At 40.3% G+C, this 27524-nt stretch overlaps 1 protein-coding gene across 4 annotated transcripts in view; it reads right to left on the bottom strand.

Annotated features, from left to right (window-relative positions):
* The window catches only part of LOC128845464 (sodium channel protein type 2 subunit alpha-like), a 190422-nt gene that overhangs the window by 38918 nt on the left and 123980 nt on the right, over window positions 1-27524 (bottom strand). For all 4 annotated transcript variants that reach the window (XM_054044205.1, XM_054044208.1, XM_054044207.1 and 1 more), the window contains exon 18: window positions 9963-10080. In XM_054044205.1, coding sequence (XP_053900180.1) covers window positions 9963-10080 — 118 coding nt within the window. The remainder of the gene's footprint in view (window positions 1-9962; window positions 10081-27524) is intronic.

The following is a 27524-nucleotide window of genomic DNA, read 5'->3' as shown; positions in this document are numbered from 1 at the left end:
TATGACAAATCAATTTGTGATATTATTCTGAAATAGTAAATCAATGCTGACAAATTAAATTTTGATACTAAGTTTCTGCTAGCCTCCTGACTCCACATCAAACCGGGAATCAGAGGCAATGATATAGTTGAGCTCACTTTCATTTACAACCTTTTTATAAAATGTACATACAGAACAAGAAAACAAACTGCAGCTACCAGAAGGCAGAGACTAAGGACTGATCCTGTAGACATTTATACATGAGTAACTTCACTCATATGAATATGTTCCACGTGTGTGTTTTTGTAGGATTGGTCCCTAAAAAAACATAACAGTATTTTTCATTAGAACAGTGTAATTATGTACTAGGATATTGTAAAATGGTCACTGTCTAGTAATTTGGACTCAAAAGGGAGAGGGAGGGGAGAGAATCAAGTTTCTGTATAGCCTAATATGAAAATAAGTTTCCTTTTGTGGAAATATTTTCTCTACTGAAAAATTAGAGTAGGAAATAAATTAGATATTTTAAAAATGCTGTTTTAATGATACACCTCTACCCCGATATAACACGGCCCAATATAACATGAATTCGGATGTAACGCAGTAAAGCAGCGCTCGGGGGGGGGGGGAAGAGGGCTGTGCACTCTGGCAGATCAAAGTAAATTCAATATAACGTGGTTTCACCTATAACGCAGTAAGATTTTTTGGCTCCCGAGGACAGTGTTATATCGAGGTAGAGGTGTATCTACTAAGTTTAAGAACTAGATCCTACAAAGACTTACCAGTTGTAGTGCTTACTACTGTGAGTAGTTCCATAGGCAGATTACTCAACAGCAGCAAATAGTGTAGTAAGTGTTTTGCACCATTTATCCCATTGAACCCAATTCTGCAAATATTTATTCACATAAGTAATCCCACTGGATAGAGTGAAGTTATGTATGGCACAAGTCACAGCAGGATTTGACTTTTAATAAAAAACTGTTTTATTTCAAAAATGATTTTACCTTGATAGTTCCCCTTTCAATTTCTATGAAACTTTTTCCAAGAGGTTTACTTGAATGCTACAATTTGTAAATAAAAATTTTGTTGTGCACATGCGCATGCACAAACACAAAATAATAGTGCCATTCAATGATACGTTTTTCAGTGGGGGGAAAAAAAACAGAATTTATACACACGCTAATTATGGTTTCTCCACATCAGGAAATCTCAGCAAGCTGGATGATTAAAATATTCAGTTCCTGTCAGAAATATTTAACAAACTCCTGCATAATACACCTTGTTGCAGACATCAAAGTTAAATGCTGACTGGTGTGAAATATCAGCACCATAGCTATCTTTTTTGGCATTGTTCTTTTTCTTTTTTAAATCCTATTACTTTTGACACCAACTTTGAAACTTTTGATGCCCTTCCTTGGTGATTTGGAGTTATATTTCTGCTCATTTTTTTGCTTATGCAAGTTGTCCCATTGATTTCGTTCCTTTGTTGTTGTTTTTTCCTCCCAATTTGGAAAACACTATTATGTTTCCCTTTTTCTCCTACTGAAATAAAAATTAATAAGACTGGGCTATTTTACTTGCCTGATTGTAAATCATCACCAGTGGTGTCAGCCTAAATGTGCTCTGAGAACGGTATTCACTAATTTTATGCAGACACAGCACTGAAACCACATTTTGGTGCACCCCCCTTTCCACATCTCCCAGTCATCAACATATTTTGTTGCTCTTGTAAGATAATATTGTATCTTTTTGGAAGGAGAAGGGTTTTGTTGTTGTTTTTGAATAAATCTAGAGGAAAGGGCATGAGTTCATACTTACAAAATGTAATCAACAATTGATTGAGGATGAAAAAATAATTGAGATAGCAAAAGGTATTCCAGATTTCTAATCAAAAGTAATACAATAGGAATCAGCCTCTGAATTCATACAGGAAGAGCATTTCTGAAAACTGGAAATCTGTTTATTACATGTCAGAAAATTATCATTTAGTGAATTTGAGAGAAACTCCTCTCCCTTTCGCACATTCCTCCATGCACTTCTATATAAGGAGAGGCCTGCTCTGACTCGCTCCTCTACACATCATCAGGGAGTTAGGGTATCATTCTTTTTAGTCCAATCAAACATCTCTTACTTTCCTCCCCCTCTGATACGGGGTGGGGGGCGGGAGGGGGGAGAGAAAGGTATCTGAAATGTTGACCAGATAACATTATTGCCAATCTCAAGTGTACCAAAATCATGAGTCAGGCCTCAAACATAATGAGAGTTGATTAAATATCATGATATTTTAAAAAATAATAAATTTGGGGTTCATTTTGTGTCTTCTAGTTTCTGAGTCTTTTGGGCACACTCAAGCATTCTGCTGCATCTATGAGGGCTAGAAACTTAAAAAAAGAGAAAAAAAGAAAGAAAGCTGAGATTTCCTGTTAATAATATGTCTTAAGGAGCAGGGCGGGGCTTTAAGAAAAACATCAAGTATCACAAGAACGGATAACACTGAAGATATCACAACATTCATGCCAGAACAATCTTGAGGCAGAACTAAACAGATATCTATACATAAAAAGAAAACCTACACAGGAAAGCTAAACTGATATGAAACAGGTTTAAATTAATTTAAGAGTGTTTCAGATACAAATTTCCACTGATTTAATGAAGTAGTTTGAAATGCAGCTGATACTGGCCACTGTCATACACAGGATATTGGACTAGAACCACTGGTCCAATCCCACATGGCAATGTCCGTCGTAGGTTTGGTGGGGTGGTGGTGTTTTTTTTTGTTCAAACATATCGCTTGTAGAGCTGTCAAAGTGATCTAAAGAATGTGTACTTTGAGATTTTGGAAATTTGTCTGCCAAGTATGCTACCCATACCGCAAGAATTGCTATCATAGTGAGTAAGCAAGGGTCTAGAGTGGAAACAGGGTTAACTTTCAGAACGTTCTTTGTACTTACCTGTTCCATAAAGGACGATTCGGATGCCATCTGAGAATGACACCTAATGCATTGCACTGCATCAGGAGTGTGGTTCCATGACCTCAAAAAGTGATTCTGAGAAGCCCACTCAGGGGATGAAGCCAATGCTTGGCATTAGCAATCCTAGCTTTGGAAATAATAGGTTATGGATGACCTCTGCCAGGGAATGATCAATGCAATGAAATTTTGGATCTTTGCAATTCTTTGCTGTGTTGGTAAAATTATGGCCAGAGCTATGTCTGTTTTGACCCATGGGTGAGCAATTCTCTGCATTGGGTTCAGAAGCTCTTCTTGATTTTGAAGAACTGGTGGGCATGAGTCCTTTCCATCAGCTTTCCAGTCGTGAGTGGTCAGCTTCTCTGGGCAGGACACTGATTAGCTTATTGTCTATGCAAGAATATAGGTATCTAATTTATGATCTGTACCTTGCTGTGACTACTGCTAGTTGTTACTTAAAATTCTGAGTGCAGAAAGGGTAGATCGAAAGGAAGAGTCTAGGACAGAAATTGTGACCTCTTGTACACAAATGCTCGTTTTGTCTTTGTCATGATGAGGATATTGTTGGTTTGGAGAAAAATTTATCTAGGTTTCCTTGGAAGCTTCTGCTTCAGATTTCTCCCTCTGCCATGGTAATAGTGTCTTCCTGGATACCCTTGCTGCTAGTAGCGACCAGTAGATTGCTACGTTGGCTTTGATAGTGAGGTCTGAGGCTCTCCGTATTCTCAGCTACTAACTTATCTGAAGTTTCCCCAAACTGCTCTTTCTGATCTGTGCATTTGGACATATAAGGTATCTGTTTATGACGACTGATTGCTACTCATGGGTGTCACATGGCTTCCTTGCAGCCATCAAGTTAAAAGCCATTGCTCTTGTCACAAATCACATCAAGGGTTTGATCAGGAAAGAGCCCAAGATGTCTCAAGGTTCATACCGCTAGACGATGAGCTACTTGCTTGCTACTGAGTAGACTTTCCTTACTAAATAAATGAAAAACCTTTGGTCTGAATGGTGATAGCTGCAACTTTGAAACTGCTGTGTAGTAGGTCATCACTCTTATGATTTATGGGGTCTTTTGGAAGGAATTTTCCTTCTGAAGGTCAAGTATCAGAGGGGTAGCCGTGTTAGTCTGAATCTGTAAAAAGCAACAGAGGGTCCTGTGGCACCTTTGAGACTAACAGAAGTACTGGGAGCATAAGCTTTCGTGGGTAAGAACCTCACTTCTTCAGATGCAAGTCTGAAGGTGTTTCACTGGTGAAGCTACTGCTGCACCAAACTTAGGCTCCCAGATCTTGTGAAATTTCTTTGTTTTCATATCACATTTTAGTTTAACACTTGGCTTTAATCAGATGTCCTTTAGAATGCATCTGCCAGAAACTATGTATTTAATATTGCCTGAAAGGGAAGGCATTTAACTAATATTAGTAAGTTCCTTGTAAGCCACTGGCACCCTGTCCTGGGAAAGTCCTGCAGTTTCCTTCTCTCCTAATGGTGCATGTGTGGTAGTTCCCCTGGCTGTTTACACAGAGGGGAGATAGCATGTTATTCATCCTGGCCTGGGGACCATACCACCACAGTGGGGTACTGGTACAAATACTTCAGTTGTGGAAGTAGCTTGCTAGATGTCCCTAGGACCCTAAAAGGTTGCCTACCTGCTCCCCCAGGCTGGCAAGTACCCAAGTAAATACTGCAGATGCAACCTAGTACCACTCAGGGCTTTACTCCGTAACTCAGGGGGCCTTTTGAACATTGGAAGGGATTTCCCATTTACTCCTCTAATGGTGCAGTTCTGTGGGGTGTGGGATCCTCATGAGCCTCTGTTCTGGTCACAGGCTGCCTGACATGCTCCTTATGCTTTAGTGTGAAGCCAGTCTGGAGTAGGGGAGGGGTGGAGAGAAAGACCCTTTCCCAGCCTTTCAAACTCAAAGCCCCCTTCCCTGAAAAAAAAAAAAAAAGATTACAGTTTATGATCAAAAGACACAATTCCCATTCTGCTGCTGCTTGAAAACTGAGTCTCTTTACCTGGCAGAGCAAGGTTCTTGTGCTGAAACTCAGACAGGCACAATTCCCAAATTCCCATTACACTACTGGCTGAGAGAATGCTACATAGGAGTAACAGGCTACTCTGCTTGCCCACACATGCTGCAAGGTGGAGGAGGGACTGAACCACTGATTTTCACCCCACCTGTTAATTAATAACACTAATTGCTGCCTTGTGAAGAACACACGTGCTGGGGTTTGGCAAGACTTACCCCTCAGCATCATGAGAATCCTCCGATTCATAGTGGGAGGAAAGGGAGCTGAGTGGGAGAACTACTTCTTCCCCCCAAGAGCTGAGGACCCACTTCAGTATCCAGGAGGAGGGTGGGTTTGGGTCCTTTCAGGGGTTCTCTCCCCCCTCCAGCCCAAGTTTGAGCTGAACGGGGGGCTTAGTCCTGGATCCCCCCACAAAAACAGTGGACCTCCTCTGAACTCCAAAGGTTGGTGGCGCTGTCATTAGATGAATGAAGAGAGAAGTTGTGCAACAGCAGATGGATGAGAGCCACAGGTAAGAGGTAAATGGACAAAATTACAGGGGGAGGGGAGCGGGTTTTGAAAAATGCTGTGAAGATATGTTTGCAGCAGATTCCCTGCTAGACTGCTAGTGTCTGTGGCTCTACCCTGCTATGGAAGGGGAAGAAGGTGGCCAGGCTCCGGCTCTGGGAGGATCTGCAGCCTCTCCCTCTTTGGCCTCCTTGATTCCCATAGTGTTAGTTTTTAGTATTCTCATAGTTCCCGCTGTTTGCCAGAAGCTGGGAATGGGCGACAGGGGATGGATCACTTGATGATTACCTGTTCTGTTCATTCCCTCTGGGGCACCTAGCATTGGTCACTGTAAAAAGACAGGATAGATGGACCTTTGGTCTGACCCAGTATGGCCGTTTTTATGTTCTTATAGTGCCTTTCCCTTCAGTTTATCAATTATACAGCTGTTAAAAATGCCATCCTCATCTGTAGATGACCCCACAAGTCTCCCCTCTTTGAACCTTTCTGCTGCTTCTTCGTACCCTACTGTATCAACTTTTTGTCCTTGCCTTTGAAAGATATGCAGCACCACCTTACACATCTTGGATCCTGTTTCTTATTGTGTCCCCCTCACTCCCTCCTCTCCAACAACACCAGCCTTGCCACTTTCTCTCTCTCACTCACTCACAGCCTTGTGTCTTCCTCCGTGTAGCCCCTCTACATGAAATAATAATCCTAGTGTGCAAGGCCCCCATTCTCTCCTCATCCAAATGCCTCCAAAAGACTCACTACTTCCATGAGGCCCACAAACGTTAACCCTTAGAGAAAATTATCAAGGCTAAGACTGACATCTCAAGACTAGGCAAGGTAAAAAGACTGAGGAAACCCCTTTCCTCCAGTTTAAAAACTATCTTCTGGGTCTACCAGTGCATCTTAACTTATCTGTCTTTTGGAATAGAAACTTCTTAGGGCAAAGACTTTTTTGCCTTGTATAGCAATAAGCATATTGCCGGCACTTAAGTTATAGATATCATAACTTGGAAGACTTATTAATATCAAATAAAGGAAAAGTGTTCTACAGGATTTAACAAATAGGGTGTATTAAAGGCGCAATTTACAACTATGATAATTATTTAATCTGTATATACACCTCTAACTTGATATAACACTGTCCTCGGGAGCCAAAAAAATCTTACCGCATTATAGGTGAAACTGCGTTATATCGAACTTGATTTGATCTGCTGGAGCGCGCGGCCCCACTCCCCCGGAGCGCTGCTTTACCGCATTATATCCGAATTCATGTTATATCAGGTCGGGTTATATCGGGGTAGAGGTGTAGTTTTTATTGATTTATATTGTCTTATTGGTTCTACCCAAGACAAGTTTGGAAAAATATACTAATTTCCCAAATAAATATGATGAGAAAAACAATAACTATTCTGATTAGAACAAAAGTAAACTTTTCATGAAATATAGGTTTGTAAGAACCATCTATGGTAATATTTCCCAGATAGTGCTCCTGACCCGTTTGCAGAAAGGTTCTAGATCATAGGGCTGGTGTGGAGAAGAGGCCGTGGAGAGAGAGAGAGAGAGAGAGTGTGTGTGTGTGCGTGTGGAGTTGGATAGTGAGCATGGGCCCAGCTTCCTGCTCTGAGCTTAGGGTTCCTGCATGGGGTCACAATGCCTATGATTTTTGCCCACCCAGTTTGGACCCTGAGTGGGTTGCAAAAGAAGACAAAACACAGTTGGTGGGTTACCTTAGTAAAACGTTTGGGAACCACTGATCAGTATAGTCCACTTCCACCTTGGAAAGCTCTGTTTTCATTATGAGGCCTGAAGGATTTAGTTGTGTGAATTTCATATTCTAGCAGAGCCCAAGAGCTTTCATGCCCACTTGGTCACTAGCACTCTTCCCATTCTTTTTAAGAGATTAGTCAAACATAAAGTATCTTAAACCATTTTAATGACCCCAGAGGTAAAATCCTAGCTCTCCCTGGAGTGTCATTAGTTCTCATGATGATCTGTTACACAGAGATAGAGCCCTACCAAATTCACAGTCCATTTTGGTCAATTTCACGGTCATAGGATTTAAAAAATTGTAAATTTCATGATTTTAGATATTTAAATCTGAAATTTCATGGTGTAGTAATTGTAGGGATCCTGGTCCTAAAAGGAGTTGTGTATGTGGGGGTGGTGGAAGGGGGTGTCACAAGGTAATTACCGGGGGCGAGGGGGAGGTTGCAGTATTGTTACATTTACTTATGCACTGCTGCTGATGGTGGCACTGCCTTCAGAGCTGGGCGGCCAGAGAGATTTGGCTGCTGGCTGGGAACTCAGCTCTGAAGGCAGAACCACTACCAGCAACAGTGCCAAGGTAAGGATGGCATGGTAGGGTATTGCCTCCCTTTCTTCGGCACTGCTGCCTTCAGAGCAAGGCCCTCAGTCAGCAGCTGACCCTCTCTGGCCACCCAGCTCTGACGACAGCAGCACAGAAGTAAGGGTGGCATGGTATGGTATGGTATGGTATTGCTGCCTTCAGAGCTAGGCACAGCAGGGCCAATCAGAGGGGGGGCCAGGAGGGCCATTTGGCCTGGTCCTCAAGCTCAAAGGGGACCTCATATTTAGACACCTGAATTGCATATTTTTGTCAGTTTTCCTGCATCAGTGGCTTCAGGTGAATGCACCTTCAATGTGTTGAAGCAGGTAAAGAACTATTACCGTTCAACTATGGGACAAGAGCGTTTGAATGGGCTCACCATGCTTAATATCAACAGTGACCTTGCACGAAAGCTAGATTTTCCCTCAATAATTAGTGCATCTGCACAGAAAAAGGCTAGAAAAGCATTTGTTAAATAAAAAATATTCAAATTATGTCTCTCTTTTTTTTTTTTTGGTGCCTTATTTTGTTTTCATGTGTTGTCATTTTTTAATTTTATCATGGCTAGGGCCTCAAAAGCTGGAAGTGGTCCGAGCCTCTCTGGACCTCTGAGAGGGCCTGGCACTCAGCCAACAGCCGCCGCTCTCTGGCTCTGAAGGCAGCAAAGAAGTAAGGGTGGAAATACTGCAACACCCTTTTCAATAACTTTGCAACCCCCCTGCAACTTCCTTTGGGTGAGACCCGCCAGTGAGAGAAATGCTGGTCTCTCCCATGAAATATGTATCGTGTAGAGTAAAAGCACACAAAAGACCAGATTTCACAGGGGGAGACCAGATTTCACGATTCGTGACGCATTTTTCATGGCTGTAAATTTGGTAGGGCCCTACACATAGACTATATTGTATTTCATCAGCTCACGTAAAAATACTACATACTCCTGCAACTTTTACTGAAATGACCAAGAGCATATACTTTATAGCCCCAATAATCTCATCTTGAGTTATTCAAAATGCCTAGTTAACTAAAAGTTGGTCACATCCTTGACAGCAATGCACATCATGCATTTAGATAAAATGTATTTGTAATAAAATGTGAAATACTCAAAAATTTAGTGGTTTTTTTGCATTTCATTAAGAATTTGAAAATGGTCCTGAGTTGCAAAAATATTTATGTTTGTAATTTTTTCTTCTTGAAAGTGGGTTTATTTTCACATGAAAGTGAGAACATTTCTAAGTCACAAGGGACCTAATTGGAGTCAAATGTGGATTTGAAGTTCTAATTTAAAAGCTTCAAAGTTGTTATGAAACATTTGAATTTTGTAGAAAAATAGAAGTGCAAAAATTGTTCAAAGTGAAATGGTGAAAACTTGCATCGAACTTTCAAACTTTTTGGAAAACTAGGACTAGGCTGTATCGATTTTGTCCTTTATGTTTGTAAAAATGAGGATAATGATAGTAACCTTTATAAAGTGCTTTGAGCTCTACTGATAAAAATTCTATATAAGAACTCCATATTTTTATCAGATTTTGCACATTGTTAAGCAGTGTGTACATTTATGGTAATATACAACTGAAATTCCAAAATATCACTTTTTTGACATCTCAAAATTTCTGAATGTTCAGATTCTCCTAAATTGGCCCTTTGAAGTTATGCAGGATATGAGTGTGTGGGCAGGCTTCTTTGCAGGAAAGCAGGCTGAGAGGCTTGATCCTGTAGTTTTTACTCATAAGAGTACTCCATTTGACATCAAAGGCACTACTTACATGAGTGAGAGTTTGCAGGATTGGATCTCTTAGTCGTTACAAAATTTAAAGTCTTAGGCCTTGATCCTGGAAAGACTTGTGCATATGCTTAACTTTATATGCCAGGAACACTCTCATTGAGTTCAATGCAACTGTTAACAATGTGTAAATTTAAGTATAGGTATAAGTTATTAAGTATAGGGTCAGGGCCTTAGGTTGCTTATACTTTTAGAATATCCTATTACCAGCAGACGGCCCACAATAGAACCCTCTTTATTTTGGGGTTCGAGTCTACAACCCCTTGTCATCTAGCCTAATTTAAGCCTGGACTATATAACTATAGCAGCCTGCACTAATGGGAATTGATAAACCAAAATGTTCTTTCCATACCTTCTGTAAAACAGGCCTTTGGTTCTAGTGCTTCTTCTGATTCAATATCTGCTTTTTCTTCTCCAAGGAAAGTTATATCAATTGTACTACCTTCAGATGAGCTGTAAATATTTAATTTCTGCAAATGAAAGCCCAGAATATAGATTTTATATTTATCAGTATATTTATTTTGAATTGTAATTAATATTAAGCATGCAACACTATGTGCAAAGAATAACAAACATTGGTATATGTGGCCAAAGATACATTCTCCCCCAACACAGTCAGCACTCCACAAGTGTACAAACGATGCATCTTTATATCTGTAAACCGTAGAGCATGCTATTTTAATTATCACATGGAATTATAAAATGTTTGGAGTAAAAATAGTAAGGAATATATTTTTTTTTTTACACCAAACTCTGGATTTTTACTAAGTGGCTTTTCTGATATGAAATCCATTTGAGATTGGTCATTTGCTATTGTTTTCTTACTATATTTTTCTATTACATTTTGTATCAGTACAAATTACACTGTGCACTTCAGGATCATTTAGGAACCAAAAGATAGCAGCTTTCATCATACCAGCCTCTTCAACCATAACACTGAAGATCCTGATGGTAGACTCTTTCAGGTTGCCAATCATCGGGATAAAATTGTTCTCCAGAAAAATCTGGTATTTTAAAAAAGTTTTTATTGTTGTTATTGTTTTGGTTTTTTTTTCTGGCAGGAGCCATTTAAAAAAAAGTTTCTATAATATAAAAGGAAAAAATTAAATATATGATTTTTTACTTTCCGTTTTCTGCTATTTCTTGAACTGATGCAGCTAAATAGTTCTGATTTATGTGACAAAAGTTTTATAAATGGATTAAAATTACCATTCACCTCTCCATTTTATAGAAGATACTATGTCAATTTGCCTTAATACTGTAAATGAGGTCACAAAATTAGAAATAGCACAATTTCCCCCAGTGGAAACACTTTATATTGGGCATGCAGACATGTAATTTGGCCACTCAGAAAAGCAACGTATAAAACTGAAATTAAGCTTCAATAATATTAAAAGAGTATTTTAATTATTTAAATTATTCTCCCACTCTGACTATAATACAGATTATATTGTGACTGGCACGTCTGTTTTTTCCAGAGCTATGACTAAACCAAAAGAAGCCGCACAGAAAGATTTGTACAAATAGAAAAATATGAATTGACAATTCTTAATTTAAAAACTTTTCATAACCTGCAATTATTGACATGTAAACATACATTACGCTTTTTCAACAATACCTTTCAGATTTCTGAAATTTCAAAAAGGAAAAAAAAAGCATGTTAATTTAATTTCAATAGCCATTATTTTACATTCTCTGTTACTAATGCACATGTGTTTTCCTGTGCATTTTGAAACTACTTGTTACTCTGGTGCTCATACGTGCCCTGTCAACATACAGATATATATGTATCAATATATTTCTTATATAGATATATAAAAAATAAATAAATATATTTAGAACAGCTAACACACAATTACAGTAGTACTAAATGAAACTGCATCCGAAGAAGTGGGTTGTAGCCCACGAAAGCTTATGCTCTAATAAATTTGTTAGTCTCTAAGGTGCTAAAGTACTCCTGTTCTTTTTGTAATATAAAGAAATGTCTGAATTTGCATTATTGCAAGATCACTTGTCCAAACTAATCAAAGTCTGCACCTGATAATTTAAAAAAGCATGGCAATGTACTGTATAGTTAACCTGAGACAAGTTTGAGTACCAAACTAAATCAAAGTAGTTTTCATCACATCATTCTCTGGCTTATTACAATGTTAATACCATGTAGTATATAACATCAGTAATGGCTGCACTGATACATAGCTAAACGAATGTAGGGAATGATGTAAGCATACTTAGTACAACAAAAAGTCAATTGTATGGAACTAATATTAATGAATGTATGTGGACTTGTATCATTAAGAGAAACTTTCTATACCTCAGTAGTGCCAATAGAAGAGTTAGAGGCATTATTCCAATTAATGGTGATTTTTAAAAAAATGTCATTTGTGAAAGCAGAAGTAGCAAGCAAATTATATTTATACATTAATTCAAACAAACTAGGGTGATAGTATAATCTCCAGGAATTGAAGGATAGTTATGTTTTTAACAGATGTAATTAAGTTACAATATTAGATTATTTAATTGTCAACATCTGGATTCACATAAAAGTGTGAGTTGCTCAGAGAGTAGAATGTTATTTTAATTCTGTGTCTAGGGTATGTTCAGTAGAATCCTGATTTTATGAAGATGTAAGGGATACCCCAAACCTTTCTAAATATATTGTATATATATATTGTAAATATATAGCTGGGAAAAGTAACTTTGCTGTATTTGTGAGAGAAGATATGAAGAACTTAATGCCAGGGTGTAAGGCAAGCTATTGTGATAACATTTAATAACATAATTGAACCAGTTATTTCCTAATTTACTATTTATATACAATCTGAATATCTGGAATATTGCCTCTAAGCTATTAATATTTATATATAATGTAGTATAGGTGCCTATTTCACATTTTTGTAAGAGTATTAATTTAAAAAAATTGCAAGCAAGCAACATTAATATAAACTTTTTGCCCACAACATTTCTGAAACTGAAGAAAATACTGTTTCTTTATACTACAGTATTATATTAAGCTTTTGCTTTCATCATTCCATCATGGATAGCATTTATATAGCAAAATGCTGCAGCAATGAAAGGGAAAACCAAAATTATGAATGGGATTATAAAACAAATTAAAAGTCTTCAAAAGTACTGATTTATTATTTTAAAAAAGTAAAACAAAAATGAGACATGATATTGTGTTGTCATAGTATATTACCTATTCGTACCATTTAGTAGAAAATAATTATAACATAAAATAGTTTCCTGTCACTGGAACTGTGAGTTGCTCAATTAGCTACTTTAATAGATAATGTTGAATTCAAAACAGATAATTCAGGATCTCAAGCATCAATGGGACAAGACAGACAATCATAATTACAAAAAAAATCTGTGTATATGATATTTGAGTTTAATTTATGATAAATTAATCCTAGCAGTTACTACTTAAATCTGGAATGTTTCTTGATTTACATTATATTCAAAGTACTGTATTTCTGTAATAAGTATTGGTATAACCTGTTTTTGCACCACAGAGGGTTTTACGGCTTGCTTTCCTTTCGGAGGGAGGGCGGGATAATCCTGTCTGATTACTGTGTTTGTTACAAAAGAAGTAAAAGCAATAAAATATGATGTATCTAATTAATAATGAAATCCCTTATGTTATGCCTGCATTTCTCAGAGATACAACTGCTGCAGTTGTTACGAACTGACCAGTCAACCACACACCTCATTTGGAACCCGAAGTACCCAATGAGGCAGCAGCAAAGACCAAAAACAAACAAACAAACAAAAAAACCCACAAACAACCACCTACCAAAGACAGTACAGTACTGTGTTAAACTTAAGGTACTAAAAAATAAAGGGAAAGTTTAAAAAAAAAAAGATTTGAAAAGGTAAGGAAACTGGTTCTGTTTGTTTCATTTAAATTAAGATGGTTAAAGCAGCATTTTTCTTCTGTATAGTAAAGTTTCAAAGTTGCATTAAGTCAATGTTCGGTTGTAAACTTTTGAAACAACACCATAATGTTTGTTCAGAGGTAAGAACATTTCAGAATTATGAATAACCTCCATTTCTGAGGTGTTCATAACTCTGAGGTTCTACTGTAATCACTAACATAAAGTAACAAAACAGAGCACAGCATTCCTATAGTGTGTGGGGAAACAGAGCCAGCTTTTGGTACTGATTGATAATTGAACTAAATTGCTTTACCATCTACAGATTTTGCACAGGGCTAACTGGTTCTGCAGAACGTGGCTGTAACCAGGAAGTCTAGGAAGTATATTGCCGCCCATATAGAAATGTATAGATACATTGGGACATACCACTAGAAGTTACCAGGATGTTATCCTGCTTAATAGCAACGTGCTCTCTCTAGTTCATAAAATGGAGGAAGGGAAGAAAATTTTCTTGTTCTTTTACTTCCCATGCTCTTACTCAAAATTACACCATGCAAAGCCTTCATGTACTGAAATATACCCCCTCTTTTCTTGCCCCTTTAACTTTGCCTGGTGTTTCTAGCATAGAGAAATAGCTTATATGATGAGAAACCGTACATTCATAGTCTCAGTTTCCACAACTTCTTGTTAATATTCCCATTCCATAAAGACAAGTATTCTGAACATTTTCACACATTGCCTATGTCCTCTATTTTAGCACAGTTAATTCTTAAACATTTGCCTAGACATTAGAAGGGTCAGGAAAATCTATGTGTAATTTTCTTGTTGTCTGGAAGGAATTCTAATTTTTACAGGAGACAGTGGTTAACCCATACAGAATCTATCTGATTATTCATTAAAGGTTTTAACTGATTTCTGATTTCTGATTAAATAATCAGAATAATATCCTTACATCGAAAGCTTTAAAGAATCCATTTGTTGCCATTAGTGTCAACATTTACTAATAGTTATCATTCTGTGGTTTCCAAGAGACTGGACATTCTACCCTTACCTTAGAATAGGGAGCAACAGGATGGAGCAGTTTAAATCAAGGTGATTTAAATCACTTGATTTTATTTTTAATCATTGATTTAAATCAGGTTGCGCCTTTGCAAAATTAATTTGAAAATCTGTGGCATTACAAATTTAGATTAAAATTTACAATGACATAAAAAGTGCAGGTTTTGTTGTTGTTGTTTTTGTTTTTTAAGGAAGTGCAACTGCTGGTAGAATCCCTTATTTGAATTTACAAAACTACTATATGAAAACCCAAAATACTGAAAATGAAGACCCTGATCCTACAAACATTAAAACCGATATATTATTTTCCTCACATGAATAGTCCCATTAACAACATGAGTAGATATGCTGAAGTCAAAGTTATTGGTAATTATGTGCATCAGGGTTTGCAAAGCCAGATGTAAAATTATAGTTTGCTAAAAAAGCTTTGTGGCATAAAATCTTTGTCACTTCAAAATAAAACTCCTTCACGGTTAACAATGAAAATTTACTTGGACTTTCAATAAAACAAAGTGACTGTGAATCACAAAGTATGTTTAATTATGATTTTATACACCCTGGGAAGCAACTGAAGTGTGGTAGTTTTTAGTACCTGGAGACCTGTTAGTGATGATCACTTTAGATGCAATAGCAAATGAGAAAAGTGTGAAATACTGAAGATCTATAGATTTATAAATGTTTGTCTTAGAAGACATTAAGTATTTAATATTTAAATATTGATTCAAGTGGTACAATCTACTGTGATTTAGGTTTTAGAACATGAATAGTTCACATTTTAATATTCAGAAAAGCAAATTCCCCACACAATTGCCAACCTCCAAGCTGAACAACTTGTGTAATAGCTAGCAATTGCTAAACAAAAGATAACAGGAAAAAGATGCTATTTTATGCGTATCAGTAAAAAAATACTGCTTGGAGAAAAACGAGAAAATTAGTCACCATGATGCTCTCAAAAGGAGTCAGAGTGAAGAGTGAGGAAGCAGCTCACAATGGACTCTCACTCTTCAGGCAAATATGGACTTGGAATGCTACCCAGGAAACATGCTTAGTCCAGGTGAGTGCCTTGGTTCTCTCATTTGATGCTGTTATGGTCACTTGAGAAACTGCTTTTCTAATTGGCTCCAAGTGAGCTGGATCTAGCCCCCCTTAATCTGGAGGATAGTGACTGGAGTGGGGGGGGGAAGGAAATTACTTAAAATGGGAAACAGATATATGCTCCATAAGGGATGCTAAGGACCTCTCAGGAGAAAAAAGTATCTGGTTATACTCTATTACAAAGTGAAGACAGAAATGGAACACTTAGAACGCCTCTCTTATTCTCTCCTCTTTCGATCTTTCATCCTGGGAATATTTTCTTACTTATTCAGCTCTCTCTCTCTCTCTCACTCTCATTTCAGAGGAAAATGCTGCTTCTACTTAAAAAATTGAGCTGTCATCACAGGCTCTTTCTAATTGATGAGATCAAATGGAAAGACATGACATAAGTGTATCATTTATTTACTTAGATCCAGAATCTGCTACCCTGACTGAAACTGAGCAATACTTTACTCCATCAATTAGCCTAATAGCTAAATAAGGTACTAATCAACATAAGTAAAGGTGGCAGAAAAAACGGTTACTCACTTCTCGTAACTGTTGTTCTTTGAGATGTGTTGTTCATGTCCATTCCAATCAGGTGTGTGCGCACACACACGTGCATGGTGGCTGGAAGATTTTCCCCCTAGCAGTGTCGGGTCGGCCTGGGCGCTCCCTGGAGTTGCACCTTCATGGCGCTCAATATATAGCCCAGCCAACCCACCACCCCTTCAGTTCCTTCTTGCCAGCTACTCTGACTGAGGAGTAGTAGGGTGGGTATTGGAATGGACATGAACAACACATCTCGAAGAATAACCATTACGAGAAGTGAGTAACTGTTTTTCTTCTTCAAGGGCTTGTTCATGTCCATTCCAAACAGATGAATCCCAAGCCAAGTTCAGGAGGTGGGGTCGGAGTTGTCCACTGATTGGAGTACTGCTCGCCTGAAGGCCTTATCGTCTCCGGCCTACTGGGTAATTGCATAATGCGTGGCGAAAGTGTGTATGGAGGACCACATCACCGCTCTGCAGATTTCCTGGGTGGGCACCTGCATCAGGAACACTGTAAATGAAGCCTGCGCCCTGGTAGAGTGCACAGTAATCGGAGGTGCGGGGACACTTGCCAGGTCGTAGCACACACGGATACAGGATACGATCTGCGATGAGATGCTCTGGGATGAAACTGGCTGACCTTTCATCCTGTCCGCCACTGCCACAAATGACTGGATCGATTTTCTGAATGGTTTAATTCTCTCGATGTAAAAGGCCAGTGCCCTGCAAACATCCAGAGAGTGGAGTCTCTGCTCCCTGCTGCTGGAATGAGGTTTAGGGTAGAAAACCATGAGGAAGATGTCCTGGTTGATGTGAAACTGCGAGACAACCTTTGGGAGCAAGGAAGGTTGAGGCCTGAGCTGACCCATTGTCCTTATAGAACATGGTGTAGGGAGGGTCTGATGTCAAGACCCTGAGCTCAGACACCCTCCTGGCCAAGGTTATTGCCACCAGGAACACGACCTTGTAAGAGAGGTAGAGCAGGGAGCATGTTGCCAAAGGCTCAAAGGGAGGCCCATGAGCCTAGAAAGGACCAAGTTGAGGTCCCAGGCAGGGACTGGCTGACGGACATGAGGGTATAATCTGTTGAGCCCCTTTAGGAATCGGCTGACCATAGGATTAGCAAATACCAAGCGGCCCTGCATCTCCTGGTGGAATGCTGAGATGGTGGCTAAGTGCACTTGTATAGAAGACAATGAGAGACCCTCCTGCTTCAGATGGAGGAGGTAGTCCAGAATGTGCGGCACCGAAGCTAGTGTCGGAGGTGAATGATGCTGTGCTGACCAGATTGAAAATCTCTTCCACTTGGCAAGGTATATGGCTCTCATAGAGGGTTTCCTACTGTCAAGGAGGACCTGTCTAACCTGGTCTGAGCAGGAAAGCTCCAACGGATTTAACCACGTAGCTTCCACACAGTGAGGTGGAGCGACTGAAGGTTTGGGTGCTGGAGACGTCCATGATTTTGTGTGAGAAGGGCCAGGGAGAGTAGCAAGGTAATTGGGGCTCCCATGGACATGTCTAGGAGGGATGTGTACCACTGCTGACGGGGCCAAGCCGGTGCTACCAGTATGACCTGAGCTTAATCCCTGCGGATATTGAGCAGCACCTCGTGAACGAGTGGTATTGTTGGAAAGGCATATAAGAGAGAACCTCCCCAATGGAAGAGGAACGAATCCGTGCTAGAGCCCAGGCTGTGATTTTGGAAGGAGCAGAACTGCTGGCACTTCCTGTTGCATCGCGTCATGAAGTGGTCTATGGGGGAAACCCCCGCCACTGGAACATTGAAATTGCGACGTCTGGGTAAAGGAACCACCCGTGGCTGTGGAACGACCTGCTGAGGTGATCTGCCAGCTCGTTCTGAATCCTGGGGAGGTATGACGCCTGCAGGTGAATTGAATGTTCTACACAGAAGTCCCACAGCATGAGGGCTTCTTGGCACAGGGGAGAGGCATGTGCACCCCCGTTTGTTGATATAGAACATTGCTGTCGTATTGTCCATCATGACTGATACATGTTGTCCGGTTAGGTAAGGACAGAATGTCTGACATGCCAGGCGCACTGCTCTCAGCTCTCTGACATTGATGTGGAGACATAGATCTGCTTGCAACCGGAGGCCTGCGGTCTCCCGGATGAGCTCACCAGACCAAGTCTGATGCGTCCATCACCAATGCTGCTGTGGGGCAGCAAAGGGGACCCGTGAGCACACCTCCTGAGCGTCAATCCACCACCAGAGGGAGTCGAGGACCGGGCGAGGCACGGTCACGAGCCTGTCCAAACTGTCCCGGGCTGGGAGATACAGTGACGCAAGCCATGACTGGAGCGGTCGAAGCCTGAGTCTGGCGTGCTGCACCACGTAGGTACAGGCAGCCATGTGACCGAGAAGTTTCAGGCAGTTTCTCGCTGTAGTGTTGGAGAACTGCATGACGCCTCAGATTATGTCATTGAGGGCCTGAAACCTTGCCTGTGGCAGGTATGCCCTGGCTTGGGTCGAGTCCAGTACTGCCCCTATGAACTCTGTCCTCTGGACGGGAGACAGAATTGATTTCACTTCATTTAGGAGTAGACCCAGGCTCTCAAAGGTAGCTCTGATAAATGTGACCCGAGTTTCCACTTGGGTCCTGGAGTGGCCTTTGATAAGCCAGTCGTCGAGATATGGAACACCTGCACATGGTGCCTCTACAAGAACGTGGCGATGACTTCCATGCACTTGGGGAATACTCAAGGTGCTGCTGACAGGCCGAACGGGAGGACAGTAAATTGGTAGTGGGTACCATTGACCACAAACCTGAGGTACTTCCTGGGGTCTGAGTGATTGCGATGTGAAAGTACGCGTCTTTCAAATAGAGGGCAGCATACCAATCTGCTGGATTTAGTGAGGGGATGATGGAGGCCAAGGAGACCATGTGGAACTTGAGTTTCTTTACAAACTTGAGTTTTGCAGGTCCAGGATAGGCCTGAGGCCACCTTTGGCTTTCGGTATTAGGAAATACCAGGAATAGAAGCCCTCACCTGTGTGCTCCTGAGGAACCTCCTCCACTGCCCCTAGCAATAGGAGCAACTGCACCTCCTGGATGAGTAGATGCTCATGAGAAGGGTCCCTGAAGAGGGACAGGGAAGGGGGATGGAAGGGCGGGAAGACACAGAATTGGATGGAGTATCCCCTCTCTACTGTGTGGAGCACCCAGTGGTCTGAAGTGATATGGGACCATGCATGATAGAAAGGGGCTAGATGGGAGGAAAAGATAAGGCAGGGTAAGATCCAGTCTGTGATCTGGTACGCCGTCCTCAACCTTACCTTCAAAAGGCCGGTTTAGGGTCAGAAGGTGGCTTGGGCTGGCCAGAGGCCTGGCCATGGCTGTTGCCTCCTCCTGCCACTCCTGTTCCTCCTCTGAGAACTGTCCTGTTGGTTCTGCAGATGGACTCTTGGAGGAGGTTGCAGTCAGAAGTGTTTCGACTGTGTGGTGGGAGTGTGCAGGCCCAATGACTTGAGGGTGGCTCATGAGTCTTTCAGACTGTGGAGCCTCTTGTCTGTCTTTTCAGACAACAGTCTCATCCTCAAATGGGAGGTCCTGAATAGTCCACTGGACCTCGTAAGGGAGCCCCGAGACTTGGAGCCAGGATCCCTCCTCATGGCTACCCCAGTCGCCATGACCCTAGTCGCAGCATCTGCAGTGTCCAATGTGGCCTGGAGGGAAGCCCAGAAGACTAGCTTCCCCTCCTCCACCAAGGCCGAGAACTCTGTTTGGGAGTCCGACGGGAGGAGCGCCATAAATTTGGCCATCGCTGCACAGGTGTTATACGAGTACCTGCTGACGATGGCCTGTTGGTTTGAGATACGGAGCTGCAGACCCCCTGTAGAATAGACTTTTCTCCCAAGAAGGTTTAGGTGCTTAACCTCCCTGTTTTTTGGGGAGGGCCCTTGGAAGCCCTGTCTCTCACCCTGGTTAGCAGTGTGCACAACAAGAGAGTTAGGGGGTGGATGAGAGTATAAATGCTTAAACCCTTTGAAGGGCACAAAATAACGCCTCTCATTGCGCTAGGCAGTGGGTGGCAAGGAAGCTGGGGTCTGCCACAGGGTCTTGGTGGTGTCCATAATGGTTTTAATGAGTGGAAGGGCAATACAGGAAGGTCCTGAGGGAGTGAGGATGTCCACCATAGGATCAGCCTCCTTGGCCTTAATGCCCACCCATTGCCAAGCGCAATGAGACTGCAGCACCCTGTTGTCCTCAAGCGCCGGGGCTACGGCTGTACCTGCCAATGCTTCAGGTGATGAACTGGAAGCATTTATTAGGAGCGGATGCTCCCTGCTATCCACCCCGAGGGGGTCCCTCGACTCTGGGGGCAGCATTGGTGCTAGTGATGTGCTGGACCAAGTGTTGGTGCCACAATTGGTATGATGGGAGGAACCATTGATGGAGCCAGTGCCAATCCGACATAGGCTCCGAGGAAGATGGAGGGCCTGTCACTGGCATTGGTGCCATCGGTATTTGCATCATAGTTGACATTGACAACGGTGCTGGTGTGGCAGATGGGCGCAAGGACGTTGCCAAAGGCGTTGCCAGGGTCAGTGCCAAATACGGTGCCAGAGTTTATGACGGTGCCGCTGTCAGAGGTATTGGTGTGTGGGAAGGTGCCTAAGGCAGATGCCACAGAAGAGGTCACGGAGCGGTGACCTTGGGTTCCTCCCTGTCCTTGGCGAAAAGCCAAGGGGGTCCAAAAGGGCCACTGAGGTCGGTTCTGCCACTGCGGAGGCCACACCTGGAACTCCCTCCTGTCTCTCCCAGACCTCGATCTGCGGCTCCTGCTTCTCCTGGAGTGATAGGAGTCAGACTCTGACTCCGAGGTCTCTGAGACTGAAGACCATGGAGGAGCCGAGCCTTGGTGCCCTGAGCGTCGAGAACTTGGGGAGCGGGTAGGCTCTCTGTCCGAGTGGGCGGGACCAAGGGACATGGAGAGGGGGAGCGCCTCGATATCATAGCTGGCTGTATAGGGACTGGTGACCGAGGGGGGGCCCCGACTCAACTGCCTCACCTGGGCAGGAGTTGACGCGGCCCCAGCAGGGGATCCGGAGCTGTGGCCCACCTGAGGTCTCACTTCTCTGGAATTAGCTGGAGGAGAGTGGCTGTCCATCTTCTTTTTCTTCTGAGGCACCGGCGAGTGGCATCAGTGCCTGCTATCAGCTGGGCCTCATGAGGTGCCGTGTCAGTGCCGAGCGTCTTGGGACAAGTCCTTTCTTGGTGCCAAGCTTTATGACAGTGCCAGGGAGCTCCATGTCGAAGATGAAGCGTTAGGGGTTGTGTTCCCTGAGCCCGGGTCGGAGTGGGAGCATAGGGCTGCCTCCGTGAGGATCACCTTAAGCTACTGTTCCCTTTCTTTGAGAGTTCTAGGGCAGAACGCGTGGCAGATCTTAAAGCGATCCTTTTGGTGGCCCTCCCCTAGGCACCGTAAACACGAAGAGCGTGGATCACTCTGTCATGCGCTTTGCGCAGGCCACACAGTTTTTAAACCCAGGGGACCGTGACATATCACAGCTCCAGGTAGACAAACCCCAACAACTCTATACTAAGAACTCTAATGCTAAGAAGACACTAAGGTAACTATATACAATAACTATAGAATGCGCTTGCTAAGAGAGGGCTAAAGGAAGTTCCAGCCAACCGTCACTGGTGGTAAGAAGGAACTGAAGGGCTGGCAGGTCGGTTGTGCTCTACATTGAGCGCCATGAAGGCACAACTCCAGGGGATGCCCAGGCTGACCTGACGCTGCTAGGGGAAAAATCTTCCAGACACCGTGCACGTGCGTGCGCACACACACCTGATTGGAATGGACATGAACAAGCACTTGAAGAATTGGGCCTTCAGATAGAAACATTCAATTGATACATTTCTTGCACATCTTGATTAAAGAGCCAGAGCATGGTCTGTCTCTATAAGACAGGTTGTAAGACATTTTCCATGCTAATAGAATCAGGTATAAGACTTCTATAGACACAGACAACCCAATTACAAGTATTCACAAAAAAACTCTCTCAAAAACTATGCAAACTACAGACAAAAAAGTATTATTAAGAGGTGTATCTATTTACCAATGTAACTTCAACAAACATACTTAGAACATTATCAAAAGAAAGATGGCAGGTAATTTGGAGTTAAAATTAAAAATCCAAATGTTTGTCCAGCCAAAGAATTAGAAATCTATCATTTAGCATTCCATGATTTGGGCTAGATTTATTGCTTTGAACAGCTGGAAGCAGGAGCAAAGAGGCATAATTCCTCTATCACCCTATGCCCACTAAAAAGATGGGACCAAATAAGGATCAGAGGGGTAACCATGTTTGTCTGGATCTGTAAAAAGCGACAGAGTCCTGTGGCACCTTATAGACTAACAGATGTATTGGAGCATAAGCTTTCATGGATGAATACCCACTTCATCAGATGCATGACATGCATGGATATTCACCCACGAAAGCTTATGCTCCAATACGTCTGTTAGTCTATAAGGTGCCACAGGACTCTCTTAGTCGCTTTTTACCAAATAAGGAGGCACTCAGGAGATGAGTTGGATAGGAAGCTTCCTTTGGTGGTGCTTCCATAAAGCCCCAAAACAGAATTTAAAGTGAATCTTTGTGAATTACCTTCCTGCATCTGCAGGTGTGAATCAAGACCATTATCTACAGGTATAGGATTAGACTCCTGCTTTATATATTTTGCTTTATAGATTCTCTCTATACTCAACACAGGCCAAATGGGTGAGTACACAGTGTTCCACAGGATTACACAACCAAAGACTATGAGTACAATTCTCAATTGCATTTCAACTTCCACCAAGTGGCAGTAAGTGAAATTCCCCCACCATTATGGAGAGGATAAATGAGGGTGAGAGAGCACACAGCTTGGCACAATTAAGGTTTGTGTTGTATCCTTAACTTTTTTTAAATTTCAGAGGTTTAGGGTTTTTGACCTACAATCTTATTTCCTGACACTTACACATTTGCTCGTAACCTTCACTCTGAATTCCCTTATTTTCAAAATTATTATTTATTACTTGCATTATTGTAGTGCCTAGGAATCCTAATCATGGACCAGGATGCCATTGTGCTAGGTGCTGTACAAACACATTGTTCCAATGTCCACACTGTAATATATTACTTTAAATTAACATATCTATTTAAATATTAACTCTGACTTAAAATCTTGTGTTTGTGATGAAGTTTTGTCTCTCTCTGAATAAACCTATGAAGCTATGTTCACAGGGACACATTTAGTGATGATGACAAACAAAATGAATATGGACGTTTTCCTAGGGACTTAGGTTCTGATCTTGCAAACACTTTTACTAGGGCTGCTGATAAATCGCAGTTAACTCACGCGATTAACTCAAAAAAATTAATCGCAATTAAAAAAAATTGTGATTAATAGCACTTTTAATCACAGTTAAACAATAGAATACCAATTGAAATTTTTGATGTTTTTCTACATTTTCAAATATATTGATTTCAATTACAACACAGAATACCAAGTGAACAATGCTCACTTTATATTTTTATTACAAATATTTGCACTGTAAAAATGATAATCAAAGAAATAGTATTTTTCAATTCACCTCATACAAGTACCATAGTGCAATCCCTTTATCATGGAAGTGCAACTTACAAATGTAGATTTTTTTTGTTACATAAATGCACTCAAAACCAAAACAATGTAAAACTTTAGAGCTTACAAGTCTGCTCAGTCCTACTTCTTGTTCAGCCAATCGCTAAGACAAACAAGTTTGTTTACATTTATGGGACATAATGCTGTCCGCTTATTTACAATGTCACCTGAAAGTGAGAACAGGTGTTTGCATGGCACTTTTCTAGCTGGCATTGCAAGGTATTTATGTGCCAGATATGCTAAACATTTGTACGCCCCTTCATGCTTCAGCCAACATTCCAGAGGACATGCTTCCATGCTGATGACACTCGTTAAAAAAAAATGCATTAATTAAATTTGAGACTGAACTCCTTGGGGGAGAATTGTACATCTCCTGCTCTGTTTTAGCTGCACTCTGCCATATATTTCATGTTATAGTAACCTCGGATGATGACCCAGCAAATGTTTTAAAAACACTTTCACTTCAGATTTGACAAAACAGAAAGAAGGTACCAATATGAGATTTCTAAAGATAGCTACAGTGCTCGACCCAAGGTTTAGGAATCTGAACTGCCTTCCAAAATCTGAGAGGAACGAGGTGTGTAGCATGCTTTCAGAAGTCTTAAAATAGCAACACTCTGATGCAGAAATTACAGAACCCGAACCACCAAAAAAGAAAATCAACCTTCTGCTGGTGGCATCTGACTCAGATGATGAAAATGAATATGCATCGGTCCACACTGCTTTGGATCATTATTGAGCAGAACCTGTCATCGGCATGGACACATGTCCTGTGGATAGGTGGTTGAAGCATGAAGAGACATATGAATCTTTAGCACATCTGGCTACAACAGTGCCAGAAGCGGGCAGCATTATCTCCTGCAAATGTAAACAAATTTGCTTGTCTAAGTGATTGGCTGAACAAGTAGGACTAAGTAGACTTGTTGGCTCTAAATTTTTACATTATTTTATTTTTGGGTGCAGTTATTTTTTTGTATAATATTCTACATTTGTAAATTCAACTTTCGTGATAAAGAGATTTCACGAAATTATTTGTATTAGGTGAATTAAAAAATACTATTTCTTTTGTTTTTTACTGTGCAAATATTTGTAATAAAAATAATAATATAAAGTGAGCACTGTATACTTTGTATTCTATGTGGTAATAAATATCAATATATTTGAAAATGTAACAAACATCCAAAAATATTTAAATAAATGGTATGCTATTGTTCTTTAAAAGCGTGATTAATTCCACTTTTAATCACACCATTAATTTTTTTAAATCACTTGAGTGCCCTAACTTTTACACATCCTCAACTTGGTGCACTGCGCATTACCACTGAGATCAATGGGACTACCCACGTGCATAAAGTTAAGCAGGTATGTGAATGTTTGCAGAATTGGGGCCTTATTCCTAAAATTTTGCAAGTTTTAATTTTTCTTAGAGGAGAAAACTATATTTTAAATCTTAAGTTAAAAGCAACTAAAAAAAAATTCAACATAACCTAACAAAATATAAACATTTTTAGCAATCAAATAATCAATGTAATAAAAATATTTACTTAAATATGCATTATAGGAATGAATGTGATCAGAATGTTTGTAATTAAAAGAGATCTAAAAGTCTGTTTTAATACAACAATAAAGTTATAAACAAGTTTCAAATAAAATATTTTTGTATTTTTTTTAAAATGATAATCTCTTAAAACGTAGTGTTCTTGTCACTTTATAATCCAAATTTTAAAAAAATATCTACAGAGCATATACTTTTTATATCACTGAAGTATGATACATAAAGTACCAAGATGATGTAACGAGAGAGAGAGAATCATAAAAAAAATGTTGGGGTTGCCCCCGACCATGCTGTGATGCAAGTCACATGACTCAGCTTACAGAGCAGCTGTGCATGTTTCTACTGCATTGCAATGGATGGGGAAGGAATATATTACAGCTAAGTAACATGCATTCAATATTTATTTAAAACAGTGATTATATATGTATGACTTGTTTAGGTAACCAGTGTAAGAGTGCTGACCCATAGCTCTGCCTGGTTAAAAAGCACCAGAGCTGAATTCTTGACTGATCCAGGTTGAATTTACTCCTGTGAGAAGTAAGAATGGTAGGAAATGAAGTACAAAATACAATACCTCTGATTTTTTGTGTGCTGGAAACAGTTCAAATATGGCTTCCAAAATATTAAAACATACGTTATCTAGCTATGCTACAAATTTCCAAAACATAAAACTTATACATTGGTTGATTAGTGATTTCTGCAGATGCATATAAGAAATAATATAAGCAGACTGACACTGATAAATGTACATTAGACTTGGAATTGACAGTTTTAAAAATTATGACACACCTACATCCACATTATGTCTTCAAATAGTTTTAGATCATCATCAAGTGTTAATAACTAGATATTTAAAAAAAGTAGAAAATATTTTTATTCTTCCATTCCTCTCTTCATTATATTCTATCCACTAAAAATGTATTTAGTATACAGTTTCTGAAAATGATCACAGAACAATCAGTCACAACAGGCCAAATTCAAAATCTCAGGTATGAATTTTGCCTATCATCATCATATTCAATATGCGATCATCATCATATTCAATATGCGATTGCATTTATTTTAGCATTTTTGAATTATGTAATTGATAGAAATACATTTAAATATAAAATTTAATTCTATATTATAACAGATATAAAACATTGTTAAAATGAAAGTCTAAACCTAGAGATAAATCTGTGATCCTCTAGTATGTTAAGTCTCCTTCGCATCAGTCTTCTGGTGCAAATCAGATTAAAAACCAGGCAAAAACCTCCCCTACTAGGTTTTCTCCATCATAGAGGAAATCTCAGATGGCATGGAGCTACCAAAACTCTTCCTATGCAACCTACTCCCAGCCATCTGAATATAAAGTGTAATGGGAAGAAAGCAGTGTGGGTTAGTCATCTCTACACTCTAGTGATCCCTGGCTGCAGCCAGCCCAGTTAGGACTGTGTGCCAAAAGACCAGATTCTGGATGTGACATATCTCCGTAAACTCTCTAACAAAAAGACAACCAACTTCCCTATTGATTGCAAACATATTGCATATAGAAGATATAATTCTGCTAATTGATGTGTCTCATTGGCCACTCTGATTATCTGAGCCATTTTCCCCAAATTGACTAAATTAAAAGAAAAGCAGATAACAGCACTTAAGAGTAGCTTACATATATGTTTAAACTTGAATATCAGTGGTGAGCAGCTCTGGAATTTGAAACCCAAAATATAAAAGGTGGGTAACAATGACCTCTTCAATAACTTGGGGTAACAATTTCTACAGTGCAGTCATCAAATTTAATAAAGTGACACCAGAACAATATAATGGTATCTGGAAACATCCAACACTCCCTCAAAGAAAAACCTAACCAATATCTACCAAAATCCAATGTCCATTATTCAGGTTAGTAATAAACAATATAGTTTAGTTTATATAGCACCTATTGATCAAAACATTTTAGATAGCTTACAAAAATACAGTGCCGTTAAAACATTAAAATGTGTTATAAATATTTTAAAAATAAAAAAGGTCTTTCATAACTTTTAAAGGAGGTAATGACTTGACACTTTTCATGCAGGAGTACTGTATCCTAGAGGGTAGAGATGGAAGGGACAAAATTACAGGCCCTTCTAATTCTATAGAACCATAAATTAAAAACACACATTT

This window comes from Malaclemys terrapin, chromosome 11, assembly GCF_027887155.1.
Source record: "Malaclemys terrapin pileata isolate rMalTer1 chromosome 11, rMalTer1.hap1, whole genome shotgun sequence".
In the NCBI taxonomy this organism is placed as follows: Eukaryota; Metazoa; Chordata; order Testudines; family Emydidae; genus Malaclemys; species Malaclemys terrapin.
The sequence above is the reverse complement of the archived record's forward strand: the minus strand, read 5'-3'. Positions and strand labels throughout refer to the sequence as shown.